Source organism: Dendronephthya gigantea, unplaced genomic scaffold, assembly GCF_004324835.1.
Source record: "Dendronephthya gigantea isolate DGI-Jeju-01 unplaced genomic scaffold, DenGig_1.0 000499F, whole genome shotgun sequence".
Taxonomy (NCBI): domain Eukaryota; kingdom Metazoa; phylum Cnidaria; class Anthozoa; order Malacalcyonacea; family Nephtheidae; genus Dendronephthya; species Dendronephthya gigantea.
The window spans coordinates 24,969-45,645 of NW_021163509.1; the positions used below are offsets into that span (position 1 = coordinate 24,969).

The window sequence follows — 20,677 nt, forward strand, 5'->3', positions numbered from 1 at the left end:
ATATGACACCATTTTATTTCCTTGTATTTAAAAGTCACAACAGAGTGTGTCTCTTATTCAATGTCCTTTAATTCGTGTTACTGTAAGGCAAGCAAATAGTTCAGCAATTGGATATAGTGCTCGAGGAACGAGACTTGTTGTAGACCTGTTGAGATATAAGATATATACTTTGTACTTGTAATTTTGTAACAATTCATATATGTACTTTTACTCTTAATCGAGCCATGTGTTCACCTTGTGGGGTTATAGGGAAACGTTTTTATATAATGCCATCTTAATACAGTAGTCAGTAGATACCAAAACATCCTTTAAAAACCTTTATATTTCAACAATTCAGCGTCAGCTTATTTCCTAAATTAATCAAACTGTTCGCGTTCTTTTGTTAATCCATTAATCCGTTGAGCAGCTTGACTTCTTAAAAAAAAAAAAGGAAAACGTTTAAAATTCAAATCTTGGCTAAGTAGTCAGAATTTTATGAATGAATTTAGGGTCTCTTTATGTTGAGAGAAATTTTAGGTTTTTTCCCGCCGCAATCAATTTCAGTTTGGAAAAGATCAAATTTACCAATTGTGTGAACGAGTTGGAATGAAATATATCTACGTAGACTTTTTAACGTCGTAGCTACCATAGCGTCATAGCTATACTATAGCGTCATAGCTATACTATAGCGTCATAGCTATATCACGCCATTTCAGGTGGATCAAGACAGCAAGGGATAGGCATTCTATATATGGTCTAACAACCGACAGTGGTTGGGTTCCATCACAATTTATATATACATTTCAATTCAGTAGATTTAGAAGGTTCTACGTTCTTAAGATTCTAAACACGAATAAAGATAATATTTCAAAAGCGTCAGAAAGTACACTCACCTTTCTCTCGAAGGTCTTGTATAAACTGACTTTCTGGATTGTACGTATTCAAAGGTTTTCCGTGACTGGCAAGATCCAATTTTAATGCATGCTGACAACTGCAGAAAAGCAACTCCAATAAGAAAAAGCAACCATCTCCTGTCTGTCACACAATTCTTGACTAGATGTTGCTAATACTTCTATACCTGCGGTAGTTTATCTGCGACAAACATTAACCAATATTTCATAAACAATCTCTGCACGAACTCGACTTTCGGTCTAATTACACCGAATACAAAAATTTCGGACATTACGCTCTCAAAACAGATAAATATCAAACAATTATCATGCAGTAATTCTTCGCCTGTAGGCCGTGTTACACCCTCACTCATCGAGTGCGACAACCAAATTTTTTATCACTGATCAAAGAGACAGTAATTTCTTAATCGATAAAAAGATCTAAGGTAAAACACTGAAAAAAAGCTCTTATTCGAGTGGAAATACCGCCTTGGGAATGTTATGACTTAGATTGAGATCTCCACTAAAGGCCGTTCGAGTGAGCTTTTAGAATACAGGCATAAGGCTGTCACAACTGATATCTTAGGTTTAGCATTATAGCTGCTCGCTTTGTTACTCAGTGAATCTCCCAGGATGTTACTGACATCCGGCTGATACCTAATCAAATCCTCTCTTAACTGCTTGCGGTTTTAAAAGTACATATAAATTTCGTTCGATCTTGCATTAACCAGCAACACGGTAGAGTACAATTGAAAGTGAGTTCACCGTTAAGCTTCAGACTGTGATACATTTACACGTTTAATTTGTTTTAATGTTATATACCTAATGTCTTTCATTTTGCATCTGCGATCTAGTTATTTAAAAATATCATCGAACTTACCTGGTTTATTATAATGATACGGCATCAATATTTCTCTCCAAACCCGTTTTGTAAAATTGGTCAGCCTTTGTCTTGCTTGGGTTACCGGCAGCTTGAGATCAGAGTTCTGCTGCTTCAAAACATTCATTTCTTCGCTGGCCCGACGATTCTCTGTTGTCAACTGATAGTGAAGTTGATCAATGTTTAGTTGCTTCTGACGAACCTGGAAAGAGAAAGAGCGTTGATCATCAATAATCGACACAGCTTTCTAAAATCCATGCAGGAATGTAGCACTCGAATACCAGCGCCATTTACACTATAGACTAAATTTATCGGCACGGCACGGATAAAATTGTTACCAGTGCCCAGTTCTATTAAGTTTTCAGGCTATATATACAGGGTGTATAAAAAAATGTCCCAAATGTAAAATTTCCGTTTTTCAGATATTTTGCAGAATTTGGCAAATTTTTGTGTTCCTAGAGATAGTTAAGACTTATCTGGTATATCTAGGCAAAGTTTGGTTTTTCATTAACAAAATTATGTTACCGGGGGGGGGGTTCCTTTCCACTGATATTGAGAGGGCTTGCGCGTGAAAATGTGAAGCTGAAATTGAGATATTATTTAGCTGTATATAAGAGTAGGAAAGCTTTTTAATAAAGTTTCAGGAAAAATAATACATACTGGTAGCAACGCGCGACCCCTAAAGGTGACAAATATTTCATTGCGCGCAGTGGATTAAATGCATCGTTGATTTTAGCGTGACCGATCTCATGTAAGGCTGGGCAAATGAATAAATTAAAGCGAGAAACTGAACACAAAAACAAAGCGATTTATTCGTGATGTTAACCCTCAGCATGTCCACCATTTCATTCTACGCTTGTCTGAGCATGCTAAACACTGAACAGTGGACCGTTTGTCTGTCCATTCGCCTAGATTTGCCGGTGGTAGTGTAGGCGATTTGCAAGAAAGAATTTCGAACGAAATGGATAATTTGAGGCAAGACAGACAAATGGTTCGCCGTTCAGTGTTTACCATGCTCACACGAGCCGCAGTTTGCTTAGAAAGAAATGGTGGAAATGTTGAGGATTAACATCACGAATAAAAATCTTGTTATTAAATCGCTTCGTCTTCTTGTTTCGTTTCTCGCTTTAATTTATTCATTTGCCCACCTTGTATGAGATCGGTCACGCTAAAATCAACCATGCATTTAATCCACTGCTTGCAATAAAATATTTGTCACTTTTAGGGGTCACGCGTTGCTCCCAGTTTGCATTATTTTTCCTGAAACTTCGACATATTATTAAAAAGCTTTCCTACTTTTAGACAGGTAAATAATATCTCAATTTCAGCTTCATATTTTCGCGCGCAAGCCCTCTCAATATCAGTGGAAAGGAACATCCCCCCGGTAACATAACTTTGTTAATGAAAAACCAAACTTGGCCTAGGTATACCAGATAAGTCTTAACTATCTCTAGGAACACAAAAATTTGCCAAATTCTGCAAAATATTCTGAAAAACGGAAATTTTACATTTGGGACATTTTTTTGATACACTCTGTGTATATATATATATATATATATATATATATATATATATATATATATATATATATATATATATATATATATATATATATATATATATAATATATATAGTATAAATGTCAAGGAAACAAGGCAAATTACTCAAGAAAACTATATCACCAGAGAAAAACTTACTGTGTTACCAGTTTTGCCCAGTTCATGGAAACAAGGCAAATTACTCAAGAAAACTATATCACCAGAGAAAAAACTTACTGTGTTACCATTTCGTAAGGTTTTTAGCTCCGGTTATTAAGCCTTAGACTACATTTGCAATAGCGACTTACTTGTTTAGCGTTGGCCAACATTTCTTCTTTTTCCCGAGCAAAGCGATCCAATTCGGCATGTTTCCTTTTAAAATCCTCCTGTAAGTTGTCTCCCATCTCCTCATATTTTCCAGTTGTGCTTCGAGATCTGTGACCTTATACTTATGAGTGTTTTCCAAATCAGAAAGCATCCAATCTTTTTCTTCAAGCACCTTCTTCAGCTCCCGAGTTCTCAGTTCTCTCTTGTCGAGTTCCTCTTTACATCGACGACTATCACATCGCATTAACTCCAGTTCTTTTGTTAAACTTCAGATCTAAAAAAACCTGTCAATTATTAAAGACAAGTGACAATGATCGACAAACCATCCCACAAAGCACTTTCTAGATATGTACTTTAAACCAAAAGCCTAATTTATGACGGGCAATTAATTTATACGTTTGGCTCGGTAGTCTCGTTTGACCAAATGCACTCGTTTAAGCATCTAGACTACATAGGTAAAATTTAGCTCAGAGAGCGAATTCCTAAATTCGTCAAGAAGTTAGGGAAAAAGCGAAACCTTGTTGGTAGCAAGATAGTTTAACTGAGGAAAACAGTTACACACACACCTTGTATGTTTACAATGCACACATGTAATATTCTTAGTATTAGTCATCCACAAAATGGCCTTAAACAACTGGTCTATGTGGTGAAATAGTTTAAAGCCACAACATGTAGTGTTTAAAGTGCACAGGAGGTTTTTTGGAGAGAGATGAAAAAAAGGTCCAAGGAGAAGGGAGCTTCAGTAATAAAATGGTGGTAATATTGTATTTGAGGTATATATTGGCAAATGGAAAGCATGCAGATAGGCCTGTAATAGTTGTAATGAGTATAAATTATTACCTTAAGGTCATTTGACAATAAGAGACTTCTTGTTTCATCCAGTTTTGATCGATATTCTTGTTCTCTTTTTCTTATTGCTTCATCAAAATTACTGACATTTTCTGGATGACGAAACTCACAATCTTTTTCTGTTGCTCTAAAAAATCAAAATGTTGATTTTTAACCAATATTTTAAAAAATGCTTTATTAACATAATCACTGTAACTCATTGTTAATTATAGCCTCAGTAAGTTCTCAAAGTTCATAATTGCACATTGGCATACATTGCATGTAATATATCTCTACTGATACTAAAAGGTAGTTTACAGTGACTTCTTCACATCATTCTGCTTGTAACAATATGGGTAGACTACTTGATTTAAAATTTCTGAAATTTAGCACATTTTTTACTTTTCGGAACATAAACTCCAGCTCTCATTTAGAACTATAGCAAACCAAAATAGTGTCAACTATTCTGACTGCTCTTGATATTTTTAGAAATGTAGTGAGTGAAAATGTAAACAAGGTGTTTGTTTAAACATGGTTTACATTAATTAGCATCAGTGTACCCTACTTTAGAGTTCATTAATTATGATCACCTAAAATTTAAATGTCTTTAAGAGCTCTGATGGTATTCCAGTTACAAACAATGATTGCATGAGGTGAACTAGATTACCTTAATTGTAGCTCCAGATTTTTCCGATAAGACGAAAGCTCCTCCCGTTCTTTAGCAACTACATTATCTTTCTCTTCTTGAAAAGCTTTAAATTGATTCTGATATTCTTGCAATCTCTAGACATAATTAACCATATCATTTGTTGAACATATCAGAATTAAACATATAGCTAGTGAAGAAAGACAAGCAGAAGAGAAAGCTTGCAGCTCAGCTGCAGCTATTCTGGAACAGTTCTAATTATGCTTAATGGCTGCCCAGTTTGTTCTCAGTCAATTACAGGGTTGCTTTTCGTTGCTAGCTATATCACAGGATAAATTTATTCTTGCACATATGTACACGTATACAGCACAACTATATGTAACGATTGAAATTCAACAAAACTTCATAAACCTTATCGGAGGACTAACTACATAAGGCAACGAAAGGAGTGCCCCAATTAGTGAAAAATTGTTGCCTGCTTCTTGTCATAACAAAGTAAAGTGGGTTTCTTTTTTAAATAAAATTGTTGTGTAACATTTATGTTTTCGTTCCTATACAACAAAACACTTAATGTACACTACCTTTGGAAATAGTGAGTTATGTTTTCCCTTCAGTCAGACTCTTGGAAAAACAAAATTCACCATTTCCCTCGGGAGCATACATTAAGTGTATATTACACAATTGTAACTTCTCTTCATGTAAATATAAGACAGTTAGCTTTTATATATTTATCTTTTATCAAATGTAATTAATTTCATCTTCACAATTTAATATTAGACACCAATGTCACTATGTTCAACTATATTGCACCAAGCCATTGCAACTAGGGGTTTAAATTAAAAAGCCTGTTAAAGGTTTTAACAGACTCCTAGCTCAATTAATTTTATCCTGTTTTCATTTAAATATTTTTGTATGCAGAATCGATTCATCAAAATAAAAAAATTAAAAAATTTACCTTTTGGTAGTGTTTCTGTAGCTCCTCTTTGGACTTCTGTTCATTTTGTAATTTGATGTTGAATTCATCAATCTTCACACACAATTCACTAACTTGAGCAGTCTTAACGTGCTCCTCTTCCTTAACTTTACCAATCACCGTATCATATTTCTCTAACTCTTGATCTCGTTCTAATATAGGTTTGAAGTTATACTCAAAATCATCCTTCAACTTACGAAATCTCAACTTTTCCTAGTGTCTGAACTCCCTATCTTTTTCAGCTATAGTTTCTTCCAGTGCCTGAACTCTGAGTTGAGAAGCTTCACGCCATTCTTTTTCCTTCTGTAAAACCACGGAGTCTGAATCGTTTGCAGACATTGGTATTTGCAGCATATTAATAACACATTGAGTGCACGAAGGTCATGCCAACTTCAGCACAGTTTGCTGATATATTTCGACAGTTTGCGATTGTTTTGCGGCGGACAGTACATCTAGTATAGTATATACAGCGATTAGCCCGCCTATTTAAGCTTCATATTGTGCTAAAATACATTCATTGAAGAAAAATTTCTAGTTTCTATATAATATTTTTCTTTGATTTGGTAAAGCTGTTTTGTGCATTGATCGCCCCACGTGTGTCACGCAAAACTACGCTGGTCCCGCGTGGTCGGAGATTACGTAAGAATAGATACATAGGCGTACATACGCTTTGATCAAATTTTAAAATCCAATCCTGGAAGTCAACCTGTTCATACGATCCAATTTTGTCGGATTGAATTCACTTCTGATGAAAGTTTTATAGTTTGTTGAGTTGCAATATATGTGAAATTTATAAGACGCTTTATGATGTCATGATCTCAGATCAGCTGGTTAGTCATGGCTTCAAATACGTCAAAAGGCGCCTGCACAAACTGAGTAGTTCTAAACTCAAAATTTTTTAATGTAAAACGGACAAAAATAAAAATTCTAATTGATTTTGACGAAAAAACAAATGCATTTTTACATTGAAATAATGAACTAACTAAAATTTTTCAAATGCCGCAGTTATATGATATGAAGGATATGATAAGCCAGTCTTCAGTGAAGCAAAGGATATGGCTTCTTATTCGTTGATTTTTTCACTCAGATTACCTGGGTATGCAATGCCGTAGAGGGTGACTGACTTTTTTTTCATCCATACCATTCCATCATTTTAATGTATGTTCGCCAAAAAAACACCCCAGACAGGTTTGTGAAATTAGTACTTCCGTTTTGGACAAAAGATGTCGGATCGGCGTAAATTCTTCTTTCAGCGAGAGCCACCCCCCCCCCCCCCTATCACGTACCAATTTGTGTCTAGATTTCACAGTTTTGGAAAAATGATTTCACGAACAATTAAGGGGTGTCGCATTGCTATTTCATTGTCAAAACGTGAACATTGATGCTAGTTGCTCAGCCTTCACAAAAGTTGCTCTAAACTACCTGGAAATTTTTTCAATAATAATCATTTCTATATGACGCATTTCTCGTTTTTTGGGTTTCGCTTTTATTTTGTGGAGCAATGCAGACGAGGCGTAGAAACTTCCCGCCCCCGTGTCGATTACGGCGCGACATTTAACACTATTTATATTAACAACTACGACAGGATAAACGACAGAACTATAAGACTAAGTAGCATGTCATTAAAGGGCGCAGCAGGAGGCTTCGTATCACCCGGGAGGTCACAAATCAAGGTATGATGTCTACGCTTACATTTGGTACAAAAAAATCGGCTTCGGCAATCAGAAGCACAATGATCGGCACGGTTAAAACACAAATGCTTATCGCTTAGATACTTCTTTCGTTCCGCAGACGTAACCTTTAATACGCCTTAAAAGGCGTTCACAACACGGATCGAGTAAACAAAAAAGCGAGCTGTGTCAGTGTGTCGTTTTGCTTGCGTACATTCGAATATAATTTTGATCAAGTCACAGAATATGTATGCATGCAGTGTCGTTTAGCTTCGATCGAGTATGCTCAGAAAGCGTACATTCACATATACCTGGGTGCACATATTAAAACGCACCGTATGTGTCGTATGTCCGAAAACTGTCCTCACGCACAAAGAAACAGAAAATTAATAAAAGCTAATAAACGGTCAAAAATATGTCCAAATTGATTTAACAAAATCAAGCCGGATTCGCCGCGTGGAAGAATTAAGTCTTGCGCGTATTTTACCGTTTGACTTTTATTTCAAAGCTTTTGGCATATTTATAGTGTTTCAAAGCGATCTTTCTTCCGTAAATAACCGAAATTTCCATTCTCAATGGCGTAGGGAGAATACCGAGATTGGGGGGCGGGCTCTAACTAATAGAAAGGGCAATTAAAAAATGTATAGGGACGGTTTTATTGCCAAAGCACCAAAGACACGACTAGTAAGTAGTGACTGTAGTGTGGTTTATATTCATCATGGTCTACACAAAGATTAGGAACGGGTAAGTGGGCGTACCTGTAGGCCCTGGGCGTACATTGGAAACAAAAAAGGCCACCTTCGATTTTAAAGTTGTATTTACAGAATTACCATTTCCAAAAAGGCATTTTTCACCAAAACCCCGGCACTTTTGGGCCCTAGGATTCTTTTCTTTTGGGGGGGGCACGTGCGTAGTATCAAAAATTCTTCGTCGTTACTGATAATTTCGAAATCACTTGCTTCTTATGTCCCGCGTTGAATAAATGAATTGGTATAAATACTTTGATGATGATAATTTTGTTTCTTGTCTAAAACGCACAAAACTGAATCTTATTCCTAGCTTTTACATTGTAATATCAACGTGAAATTCGCCATACGCCTAAATATATGCCGCCCAGGTGAAGAAAATGGTTACGGTGCGATTGTTTTGTATTTTTAATCTGCATTACAATTTTATTTCATATTTAAATGCCAGGACACATTAAACGAATGTTTAGTCCACTTGTTTTTGGTACATTTTGAAGTACAAGTTTAACTTATATTTTATCAATGAACATGCATGTTTTGTTTCAACAATTCCAATTGAAAATTTCCCAATATGCTTATAACCGACCGGCGTGTGCCCAGACGTTTTGCCGCAGTGTTCTGGGGCCCGGTCACGTGTCACTACCCTACATGTGGTAGTGACGTAATCATCGCGGGTTCTCTTTGCACATGCATGCAGTTAGTCTTTTGCGAACAACAGAAGCTACGCGTCATGACTATACGAAAAATTGTATTCATTCATCTTACAGTAATTTATTTCGACTAACGTCTATATATTAATGCCATTTTAATAGATATACCAAAATATTCCTTCAAATACCTTTATATTTCAACAATTCAGCTCTCAGCTTATTTCCCATTTTAATCAACTGTTTGCGTTCTTTTGTTAATCCATTAATCCGTTGAGCAGCTTGACGTAGTTTGGTGTGTAATCCTTCAGCTGACGATACAACTCCCTTCATACCAAAGATTTCTGAAAAAAAGAGGAAAACGTTTAAAATTCAAATCCTGACTAAATCATTCAAATTTTATGAAGTGAATTTAAAGTTTGTTATGTGTTGATGAGAAATTTTAGGTTTTCAAGCCGCAATCAATTTACTGTTTTGGAAAAGGTCGTAATTTACCAATTGTGAACGGTTTGGAATGAAATAAATCTCCATAGACAGGCGTCATAGCTATATCACGTTATTTTAGGTGGACCAGGACAGCAAGAGATATGCATTCTATATATTCTAACAACTGACAGTGGTTGGGTTACATCATGCACGATCTATACGTTTCAATTAATTCAGTAGATTTAGAATGTTCTACGGCAGTCGTGATTATTAAGATTCTAAACACAAATAAAGATAGTATTTCAAAACCGTCAGAAAGTACACTCATTTTTCTCTCGAAGGTCTTGTATAAACTGACTTTCTGGATTGTACGTATTCAAAGGTTTTGCGTGACTGGCAAGATCCAATTTTAATGCTGACAACTGCAGAAAAGCAATGAGAAAATGCAATCATCTCCTGCCTGTCACACAATTCTTGACTAGATGTTGCTAAAATTTCTACCTCAGGTAGTTTATCTGCGACAACCATAACCCATACTTTTCATAAACGATCCCTGTAGAAACTAGAATTTCTGTCTAATTACACCGAATACAAAAATTTTGGACATTACGCTCTCAAAACAGATAAATGTCAAACGATTATCAGTAATTCTTCCGTATCCACACTATCGCCTGTAGGCCGTGTTACACTCACTCATTGAGTGTGACATACAAATTTTGTCATCACCGATCAAAGAGAAAGTTATTTCTTAGTTGATACAAAGATTTAACGAAAAACACTGAAAATTAAGCTCTTATTCCAGTGGAAATACCGCCATGGAAATGTTATGACTCCCACTCATAAAATTTGAGTGAGCTTTTAAAATACAGAATTTCTTCGCTAACTCGAACCCCCAAGGGCAAAGGAAAATTGTTCGAGTTACCGCGGGGGTTCGAGTTTACCGGAGTTAGTGTAATATTACATTTATTATATATAAGTAATACAATAAGTTATAAAATCCAATCGAATCCTTCTTCAAGAGATATCATGCCTACCACTGGCACGACATTTTAAAATTAAAAAGATCGAGTGTATGTTAAAAAAATTCAATGTGTTAACATATTCAATTTACGCTTTGGCTTTGGTTAGTATATTCAATTTACGCTTGCATTTAAAAACAATTTATATTCACAGAACGCCGAAAGAAGGAGAGTTAATAAGATCATAATTATTTGTCCGGGCTAGCATGCAAATTAGCAAACATATTTTAATGCAAGCGGATATTAGAAGCCAATTGGACAAAAATACTAGCTAATCGCAATTTTTTCCATTTATGAATGCGTGATTATAATCCAGATTTCAATTTTTTAAACGGTGTTTAAGAAAACCGGAGATTATTTTAATGTCTGTAATGTTTAACACAAGTGAAAACCCGTTGTTCGAGACTGAATGAAATTTACCTTGTGCGATAGTTTTTATACATGGGTGCCGTAAAAATGTGTCTCGTTCTCTTGTTGCTAAACAAAGTGGCTCAGATGGCAGATCATTAGATTAAGTTAAAGTGAGCAAATTATCAGTACAATTTATCTACGATGATATTTGCATACATTCAACAACCAAAACATCTAAATTAGCAAGAAGCTCTTTATAGAATGATGTAGTCAATTTATTAGCACGGGACAGCTAAAATTGGTGCCTGCGTCCAATTTGATGCACAGCAATTTAAAGCACAGCGCATCCATTTTGACCGTGCCAATAGTTTGCAGCTAAAATTTACTGGTTCACTTACTGATCAAAACCAATCTCGTCATATATTCTTTCGGCATTCGCGTTAGTTGATATGAAAATACTTTTTGTCAAGCCAATCAACCACATAATATTCTTTTGAGAGAGCTGTCCTCGCAGCCAGTTCCCAACGACGTGAAATTCTATGACGCCACGCTTCTCTTCACGACGAGCTGCCTCGTCTCGTCCAATGTGTCACCCAGGGTAAAAACCGTGCTTTAAGTACATAGTTTAAACGAAATTGACTTTTTGTTTTGAAATTGACATCTCCGAGACCTTTGTGTAGACCGTAAATATACAGTTGGTATTCAGCCAATAATGAAAACTGTTTAAAGTTTGTCAAATATTTTCACTAAATTCTTGGCAAGCTTCCTTCAGTAAATTAACCTGCACACGCTGGTTTTACTTCTATTTTCAATTTACAACAATTTCATGAAACAACTCTCGTACAACAATCTAAACGATCTCAAAACGCTCTAAGACAGTCTGCATTTATAATAATAATACAGCTCCACACATTTACTTATAAGTCCCGGGCCCGGTTGTATCAATGCCGTTTAGCTTAAACGGCGGATAAGTCAAAATTAAATAATACTCTTACATCTCTCTTGAATGGGTCAACTATCCCGTCCAAAAGGAAAATCGGAATTGAAAAGGCAAGTAAATCTTTGGAACTGTTGTAGAATATGATAAACTGACCGAAATTCGCAAATATAGTAAATTTAAATCCAGTGGCAATATGGCGTTTTACGGCCATGATATCCTAGTTCGATAAATCTTATTAAAATGGAGCTTTCTTTCAACGTAGGTGTAAAGGGGATTGAAGATTTATAAATGGCTATTCCCAGCCAAATTTCGTTCTACATAAAACACGTGATGTTCAGCTGTTGTTTGCTCTATACACTTGATCGTACTTCTTCGCTTCACTATCCCGTCCAACAGGAAAATCAGAATTTAAAAGGCAAGTAAATCTTTGAAATTGTTGTAGAATATTATAAACTGACAAATTCGCAAATATAGTAAATCTAAATCCAGTGGCAATATGGCGTTTTACTGCCATGATATCCTAGTTAAATCTCATTAAAATGGAGCTTTCTTTCAACCTAGGTGTAAACGGGATTGAAGATTTATAAATGGCTATTCACAGCCAAACTTCGTTCTACATAAAACACATGATTTCAGCTGTTGTTTGCTCTATACACTTCGAATATTCTCATCAAATGTATGACAGTATGATCGTATTTCTTCAATTCGCTTTACTATCCCGTCCAACACGAAAATCGGAATTGAAAAGGCAAGTAAATCTTTGGAACTGTTGTAGAATATGATAAACTGACAAATTCGCAAATATAGTAAATTTAAATCCAGTGGCAATATGGCGTTTTACGGCCATGATATCCTAGTCCGATAAATCTTATTAAAATCGAGCTTTCTTTCAACCTAGGTGTAAAGAGATTGAAGATTTATAAATGGCTATTCACAGCCAAACTTCGTTCTACATAAAACACGTGATGTTCAGCTGTTGTTTGCTGTATACACTTCGAATATTCTCATCAAATGTTTTTCGCTTCACTATCCCGTCCAACAGGAAAATCAGAATTTAAAAGGCAAGTAAATCTTTGAAATTGTTGTGGAATATGATAAACTAACAAATTCGCACATATCCTAGTTCGATAAATCTCATTAAAATGGAGCTTTCTTACAAGGGTGTTATGTGTATATGAAAGAAAACAACCTGTATTTTTTTCTGTATATTCTTGTGTTATAGATATCACAAAATACATACTGTACACTAGTACACTACAGTATAGACCCTCTGTGATTTATATACAATCATAGTTTCAATTGTATGAAAATGATGTTCTTGTAATCTCCATTGTAGAGCAAAGGCCGCGCGAATCATTTGTTTTATGTTTATCAACTCGAACTGGAACACGCGATTGGAACAAGATGGCTTCCAGCAATGGGAAATATGTTAAAAATGTAGTGGATATGTATTTGTGTTCTCTTCATATCATGAAAGGGTAAGTAATTTTTGAAATTGTATGCATAAATTGTTTGTCTTAAGGGACCGGTCATTATTAATGGCCGGGGGTGGGACCGAAGAGAAACTCCCAAAGTCCAAAAAAAATTTTTACCCACCCATTCAACATCAATAAATTTTCCCTGACCCACCCAACAATCTTTCAGGTTTTTTCCTAACCAACCCCACCGAGTTTGCTTATATACAATATCACAAAAAAGTGGTATTGACGAGTATACCTGTCAATGTTCCACCAAATCGAAAGCCGTGGAAATTACACACACTGGTATTAACTGGTCGAGAAGCACGTTTATGTTGAGTATTATAATAGCAAGTTGGCAAGAAGAGATTTATTATATTATTGACCACTGAAATTGACCATGCACTGAAATTGACCCGATCTTACATCATCGGAATTCATGGGAATTATAATGAATATCATGTCTAATCCCCAGTTGTCCCTCGAATTCCTGTAAATCACATGGCACGTTGTTGTTTTGAAGGAGAATCTAGTGAATATTCGAGATGGCTGAGAATTTAACGTTCGAAAATTTTATGTCTTCATTGAAATTTACTGAGGAATATCTGCAGCGTTTTAAAGACACTGGCTTTGACGATGTGGAGTTGATCAAGACCATGGATGCTGAAGAGAAACAACAAATGTTTGATATTGTTGGCTTGGTCATTTGTTGAAATTCAAGAAAGCTCTTTCTAGTCTTGAAAAGCCATCGATTGACATCGTTGGAGGCACGAATGATATAAATATGAATACAACACCAACGACGACCAAGCCGACTTGTGTTAAACGAGGAAAGGCTCAATGTAGTAAGTGGATTTCAGGAAGGGTTAATTCCCAATTGTTGATTCCCAATTGTTAATTCCCATTTGTTGGAAAAGATACAATGACTTCCCTTCAGATGTTAAGGTAGATGATGTCTCCAAAAGCCAACGTGCGGTTGAGCATTTTAATGGAACTATAAGTTCATTAAAGTCCTTGAAAGATCAACTGTTGTCAAGGAAAAAGGAACTCTATAATGAACATATGGAGGAAAATTCATGGGCTGGTGATGAAATTAAATTTATTTGTGAATCAATTTTCCAAATTGAGGAAATGATGAATGGAATTGAAAAGATCATGCATGATGTTCAGCATGTAATGCATCAACTTGAGAAGAGGTTTGATGCAGCTGATGTTCGAAAGACTGAAAAGAGAAGACGGGCCAGGAGAGATAAAGAAACCAGAACAAAACTAAAAAAGAAAAAAAGGATTGTGCAAGAAAGGCATGAAGCACAAGTGGCTGAGCAAGTGGAATGTGCAAGTTTTTCCTCAGTTGAGGATGCTCTTGTTTATAACATTGATGTTGAATGACTGACAGACAGTATCCTAAAACAGTACATTGTATTATTGTACAGTATTTCATGTAGTCTCAGTATTTTAAGAATAATATAAATTTTATCTATGCTAAAAAAATTTTACCCACCCCAACCACTATTCCATTTTTCTTAACCCACCCTTGGGTACCTTCAAATTTTTCTTTACCCACCCCTTTTCTCTTCGGCCTTAATTCCACGGGCTAAATTTTCAAGCGAAATGCGAAATATTTCTCCTGCTTCTTTTGAATTGTGAGCAATGATGCATAATTAATTGATTCAAGCGGTCAAAATTCAAAAGAAACAGACGAAATATTTCGCATTTCGCCGAGAAAAGGCGCCCGTGGAGTTAGGCCCTTAGAGTTAGGCCCTTAGAGTTAATATGTGGATATCAACATGTTTCATTGTGAATTTTAAAATTTAGAGAATGGCATCGACGATATGCCTATAGAAATGTCCATTGCAATAATCTGTTTAGTAAAACTCTTGAAGGCTGCTGAACGGCGTTTGCATCAGCGCAAATAAAAAAATAAAACAATGCTGGCAGCAGATCATGAGGTTTGTTTGCCCCAGCAACCCTTTTGGACTATAATATGGTTGACATCTAATATAGGATTTCTTCATTTGTCACCTACATTCATTGAAATCTACAAAAGCTTTATAAAAACTAATAGCACTATTATAGAGCACCTGTATTATATATATTTTTGGAAGAAACCATGTAATTTTGCACTATATCAGTGATGACATAAGCCTTATATGGGGGGCACCTGTTCCTCAACACACACAGTGCCCCCCTGGCAAAAATCCTGTTTACAGCCTTGGGGCCAGTTGTTCAAAAGGTGCATGGATAAAGTTATCCACTGGATAGTGACCTAATTTTTCAACTGTCGTAAAAAAGCTTTGAAAAACAAGAAAGCTACTTATGACCCTTAAAAGTATTTTAACTTCACAACTGTGAAGTTAAATCTTGGCTATGCCAAGTGGTGAAGATATGGCATATATAATTGCCTGGATTTTGCCCATAATTGCACACTGAAACCTCCCACCAGATTGTTCAAAAACCTTATCTGGTAAACAGTATCATTACCTGCTCAACCAATATCAGCCATTCAACCATCAGTACCAATCTGGATCTGTATTTATATATGCTTAAATAGTTGCAATTATAGCATAGTAAATTCATATACCTGCGTAATATATGTTTGTTTCTGTAGGCGAGACCTAAGATCTCTTGCTTCTTTAGCAATGTTGCACCATTTCGCAGAATGTTTCTCGGTGAGCAGTTTTCGTTTGTTACACTCTCTGCGACCTTTCGAGGTAAAGCTTCAGATGCGGTCGAACGCTTAATTATGGCGCGCTGTTGACGCATTCTTTCTTCGATGACGCATTCGTTTATTCGGGCCTCAAAGTTGGCTTTTTTTCGTGGCTTTTTCACCGGAAGTGACGTACATTGGAGAACAGAGGGACCTGTACATGAAGAAAGAAGGCTGCTTTTATTTTGCAAAACATCCGGACTATCCCAGTGTCAGATTGGAAAGTGAAATAGATAAAGGCACTATATTATTACATATAAAGCACGTGTTTTCTTGCCTGTTGATTTCCAAAAGCTGTTTGAAAATACTGACATTTCACCCTATTGTTTCTTTAATTGACGATATTGACGATACGAATTTCTATGTTGATTTGTACTATATTACACTGGCGAAATTTGACTCATGAAATCACAGGATCGAACTATCTAAATTCTCCCGCAAAATCCGAAAGCAACCATCCTCGTAGTACAATTTTCTTTAAGAATTAACTTCAAGATATTAAAAATTTTAATAAAAGTAATAATATGAAACCAGACATTTTTCTCCGATTTTATTTTTCTGTAACTTACCCATTGCAATACCCAGGCTTGTCAAGTAGTTCACGTTGTTCCTGTGGAAAAGGGGACGCCCTTAGAATTGCCACTGATAGTGTAGTGGTATTATAGCATGTACACCGCTTAAAAATAGTGGTAATCCAGAAAAGAAGAGGGGTTAGAGACTCTCCTTTCAAAATATATTACAAAATTTCTACTTGTTTTCGTACGAAGAATTTAAAACTGCGGAGTCGGGTACTGTTTTGAGGATTCAAACAAACATCTGATGTTTCTTGATGACATGTGGATTTTGAAGTTCCACTGGTATATCGCTGTAGGATGAAATAAGTTCCGATTAAATTTCCTGCAGTTACACGTAATTGTAGAGATATGAATCCGATCAGCATAAGTATATCGCTCATGCATATATATGTTGAGTTGAGCCTAAATTTAGTGTGTATATTTAATATAGTGAATACCAAACAATATCTGACGATACTGTATACGCCAATGGCAATGGCCGAATAGCCCAATATAAACATCTCTTAGTGGTAGTACCTTGTTGCAGCAAATTATAGTAATGACACGTCTTTGCATGATAACACCTTTGTACAGCACAAATGCCTCTGAAAATAGTCAAGAGAACTTTCATGAACTGTGGGGATTACTACCTTATTTTAAGGGCAAAATATTGCGAGGGTGGTTATACAACCTGTGCACCTATACAGTAGATAGTAAATTATTCAGTGTATCGACCGTGTAAGAAAATGGGTACATGGTATGTAGAATTTGAGCTACAAACCTACTTACCAACGGTCAATGAAGTCATTTACACTTGCCTTGGCCGTGTGTTTTCTTGTTCAAGAACCTGGGGGTGAATGCACAGCTGGTCACCTGATCCTGGCACACATACGTTCGGTCTCAAACATAAAACAATAGAAAACGTCAATTTCAACAGTTAAATCTTCGTTTCCCGGTTTTGCTTACCTAAACGTGAGAAACACAGGAGTTTCTTGTAAAACATCCGAGGCTCGTATCAATTTTTTTGACGGTCTGTTATCAGGATGTGTTTGACTTGTATGTTTCGATCATAGTTTCATGTCCATAGCTTGTTTCATGTCCAGGATGCACGAAATTATTCCTAACTTTTAATTCTAAACCTCACCCTAACCCTGACCTAATTGCTTATACTAAAAGATTTGAATCAAGGATTATATTCGCGGACACTGGACATGAAATTATTACTTATTTCCACCAAATCTGACAGGTTTTTAGCAGATTCGCCAACAAGCTTATTACTATACAAGGTTTTAAACTTGACAAGCCGTCTTAAATGTATGTGTTTAAAGACTTTGGTATTAATACGTCGAAAAAATACAGTAGACACCATACCTTTCTTTAGCAAACAACAAGAAACAGCACCTTGTTCTCTGGGTTGCAAACGTTTTCATAAAATCCTTCCATTGCCTAAAACAGACCATAAATCCTTTGATAAACCTCAATCAGCTTGTTCATTGCGAGTTATTTAGTTGAACATAACCTCCTGATCAAAATGATCCGTTTTTCGTCCTCGTAAAAACGTACAGATGAACTGTTTAACTATATATTCATTTGTTAAAAAGTCTAGTCTTAAGATTTCGCTGGATGGCAATAGAACTAACCTCTGTAAATTCGTTTTTTCGTCGTGGCTCAACAAAAATAGTTTTTTGTGTCTCAAGTCGGTTCCATAGACCAAAACTCTTACAAAACAAAGGATAATCATTGTGAATTAACGTAACGGACTAGGATATGAAATATCGTTCCTATATCAGTTTTAACAACACACAAAACCCTAACCGATTTAGAATTTCGATCTAAGGAAGCACCATCAAAAGGTCCAGTAAGATTAATCTGTATAAAAATCACATTAGCTGTATTTATACAAGAGACGAACAATTCATCGGGACGAACCTACACAAATTTTATATTAAAAGGTAATATGAAACCAGACATTTTCCTACGATTTAATTTTTTTAACTTACCTATTGCAATCCCCATTTTTGTCAAGTAGTTCACGTTGTTCCTGTGGAAAAGGGGACGCCCTTAGAATTGCCACTGATAGTGTAGTGGTATTATTGCATGTACACCGCTTCAAAGTAGTAGTAATCCAGAAACGATGAGGGGTTAGAGACTCTCCTTTCAAAATATATACTAAAAAAATTTCTACCTGTTTTTGTACGAAGAGTTTAGAACTTTTGAGGATTCCAACAAACATCTGATGTTTCTTAATGACATGTAGATTTTGAAGTTCCACTGGTAAGCCCTTATAGGTTTCCTAAATCAATCACCGTTATTAAAAAATGACTATACAAAAGATCATCTTGTAGCTTAATGTTATGGTGGACGTAATTGATCACCTTTGTCGCCACCAGCTGCTTTGCTGGTTGACCAAACATCCAGTTGCTTCCTCTTCCAACCGTCATTCGCTTGCTGTTGAACATGAACCTAAAAAACACAAGAAACTTAATTTGGCTACAGCAATACATGAATTGTCTCATTTTTCATTAACTACCTGCCATGCAGAGTTTACTTTTAATACACACAGGTTGAGATGATTGCACCGTAAATGTGCCAGCTTGTTGCACATCTTTCTTTTCGCTCGACCCTAATGCATCGCTGTTCTGAAAAACTACCTGGGATGCAATAATGTGGAAAGATTGGACTAGATTTTATCCGTGAAAATGATTGTTTACGAAAATGATTGTTTACAACAATTACGACACAAAGGAAACCAGGTTAACGACTGCTTGAAGACATGTAGATAAGTGGAGCTACAAGAAAGCTATTACAGCAATAAACGTCAAAAATATCAACATACGAGCCCTTTCCCCAAATTTCTACCACTAAGTCTTCTATCATGTCAAAGACTACTGTATACGTACTTTCAAGGCGTCCGCGAACTGTCTTTGTATTGCACCACCAATTTGATCTACATTGAAGAAGATTTGCTTAAATAATGTATGCATTTCATTTCCCAGTTTTAACAATAGGTTGCTGCAATACTGGCATATTGAATCATGCAGAGCTTGCTCCAACTCGATAATCGCCTAAAATTCTTTGCACATCCAAATTTAACAAATGAAATGTTGAAACAAGCTCGGAAACCACTTCATAAACTCACTTGCAACGGAAAATGAAATCACTTTCTCGAGTGATTTCGTACTTTGACCAGAAGTTCGAAAATGTAACTGGGTGACAAAAAGACAAAAGACTGCAAAAGTTAAGGCATTTCTAACGAGGCTGCAGTCATATAATGCTTGTTTCAACAATGTTTTCAAATAAATTGTATACTGCACCTGCCGGGATGTGTAATTATTTGGAGGATGAAGATGTTACAGTATGCAATTCTTCCTCTAGCTTCAAGACCAAGCCTGGAAAATAAACAAAATTGACCCAATTATAATACGAAATCAGGCTAGCAAATCACGTCAAAAGAGGAGGCTGGGTATTATAAATGAACTAGCCGTAATCTGATTGGCTTGATAACCGATGCAAATCACTAGCTGTTCAATGAACTGCGTACAGCTGAGAAGAGGTATACAAAAATATTCCTAGCCACCATTTTAGTATTCCTCAATTTCCATTCGTGGCTTCACCTACTACACGTTCCAGGTATATTTTTATTGATTATATTTACAAGAGGCCCATTTTGATGTGCGGTTTCAATCCTGATATCATGACTGGCAACCGAAAGCTATACATATACCTTTTATGTATGCGATTTCCTGTTTATCCAAATCTCCATCATCTGGTAAACAGAAATACGAGATTTTTAACACAGCTGATTGTACAAAAAGGCGATCAACTATGGTTAGCGGCAGAATTGCTCAATCAGAATCCTCTCTTTAGGGGGTACATTGATATTTCGCAAAAGATTTCTTAATTTACGAAACTTTAAGAACCATACCAGAGAAATTCTAACAGTGGTATGACAACTTGAGGCGTTGGCGAAAGTTTAGTAAACTTTTCCAGATATGTTGGGAGCAGTCTAACGAAAATTTAGAAATTATTGCTCAAAAACCTTGTATTTGTGAAGGAGTATCTCGCATAACAAGAGACGTTACATTTAGGCTGGAGTTTG

General features: G+C 36.0%; 2 protein-coding genes and 2 long non-coding RNA genes across 8 annotated transcripts; all 4 read right to left on the reverse strand.

Annotated features, from left to right (window-relative positions):
- Nucleotides 1–363: 363 nt before the first annotated feature.
- On the reverse strand, nucleotides 364–1,818 carry LOC114543619. Its single transcript, XR_003690130.1, has 3 exons — nucleotides 1,750–1,818; nucleotides 873–970; nucleotides 364–414 (listed from the first exon to the last, which is right to left on the reverse strand). It is a non-coding gene; the product is annotated as an uncharacterized LOC114543619 (long non-coding RNA).
- A 1,879-nt stretch (nucleotides 1,819–3,697) lies between these two features.
- Nucleotides 3,698–6,654, reverse strand: LOC114543620. The gene is made up of 4 exons (XR_003690131.1): nucleotides 6,044–6,654; nucleotides 5,110–5,225; nucleotides 4,455–4,590; nucleotides 3,698–3,888 (listed from the first exon to the last, which is right to left on the reverse strand). It is a non-coding gene; the product is annotated as an uncharacterized LOC114543620 (long non-coding RNA).
- A 4,664-nt stretch (nucleotides 6,655–11,318) lies between these two features.
- LOC114543621 lies at nucleotides 11,319–17,409 on the reverse strand. Of its 5 annotated transcripts, none has more exons than XR_003690132.1 (6): nucleotides 17,368–17,409; nucleotides 17,116–17,183; nucleotides 16,788–16,889; nucleotides 16,594–16,634; nucleotides 15,899–16,178; nucleotides 11,347–11,530 (listed from the first exon to the last, which is right to left on the reverse strand). XR_003690132.1 is itself a non-coding variant. In XM_028562526.1 (5 exons), exons 3-5 carry the CDS (start codon nucleotides 16,595–16,597, stop codon nucleotides 11,458–11,460), a joined length of 357 nt encoding a protein of 118 aa, XP_028418327.1. In that variant the 5' UTR covers nucleotides 16,598–16,634; nucleotides 17,116–17,183; nucleotides 17,368–17,409; the 3' UTR covers nucleotides 11,319–11,457. The 5 variants fall into 5 exon arrangements, 2 of the variants coding, with proteins under 2 accessions (XP_028418327.1, XP_028418326.1); XR_003690133.1 differs by having other exon boundaries at nucleotides 16,776–16,889; XR_003690134.1 differs by lacking the exon at nucleotides 11,347–11,530 and adding an exon at nucleotides 14,264–14,366.
- A 352-nt stretch (nucleotides 17,410–17,761) lies between these two features.
- On the reverse strand, nucleotides 17,762–19,886 carry LOC114543617. Its single transcript, XM_028562524.1, has 8 exons — nucleotides 19,718–19,886; nucleotides 19,479–19,525; nucleotides 18,954–19,041; nucleotides 18,764–18,871; nucleotides 18,579–18,619; nucleotides 18,219–18,296; nucleotides 17,950–18,024; nucleotides 17,762–17,885 (listed from the first exon to the last, which is right to left on the reverse strand). The coding sequence occupies exons 3-8, from the start codon at nucleotides 19,035–19,037 to the stop codon at nucleotides 17,762–17,764; spliced, it is 510 nt and encodes a 169-aa protein (XP_028418325.1). The 5' UTR covers nucleotides 19,038–19,041; nucleotides 19,479–19,525; nucleotides 19,718–19,886.
- Between the last annotated feature and the right edge of the window lie 791 nt (nucleotides 19,887–20,677).

Excerpts from the sequence above, each read along its gene's own strand:
- LOC114543621 (XM_028562526.1), bottom strand. Across the intron at positions 11,531-15,898 it reads AACAAACATATATTACGCAG|CACGGTTTTTACCCTGGGTG; the intron begins GTATATGAATTT and ends ATGTACTTAAAG.
- LOC114543617 (XM_028562524.1), bottom strand. The coding sequence starts at position 19,037 with ATGTTCAACAGCAAGCGAATGACGGTTGGAAGAGGAAGCAACTGGATG. Across the intron at positions 18,872-18,953 it reads AGCAGCTGGTGGCGACAAAG|GAAACCTATAAGGGCTTACC; the intron begins GTGATCAATTAC and ends TGATTGATTTAG. Across the intron at positions 18,025-18,218 it reads GAAAAAACGAATTTACAGAG|GCAATGGAAGGATTTTATGA; the intron begins GTTAGTTCTATT and ends GGTCTGTTTTAG.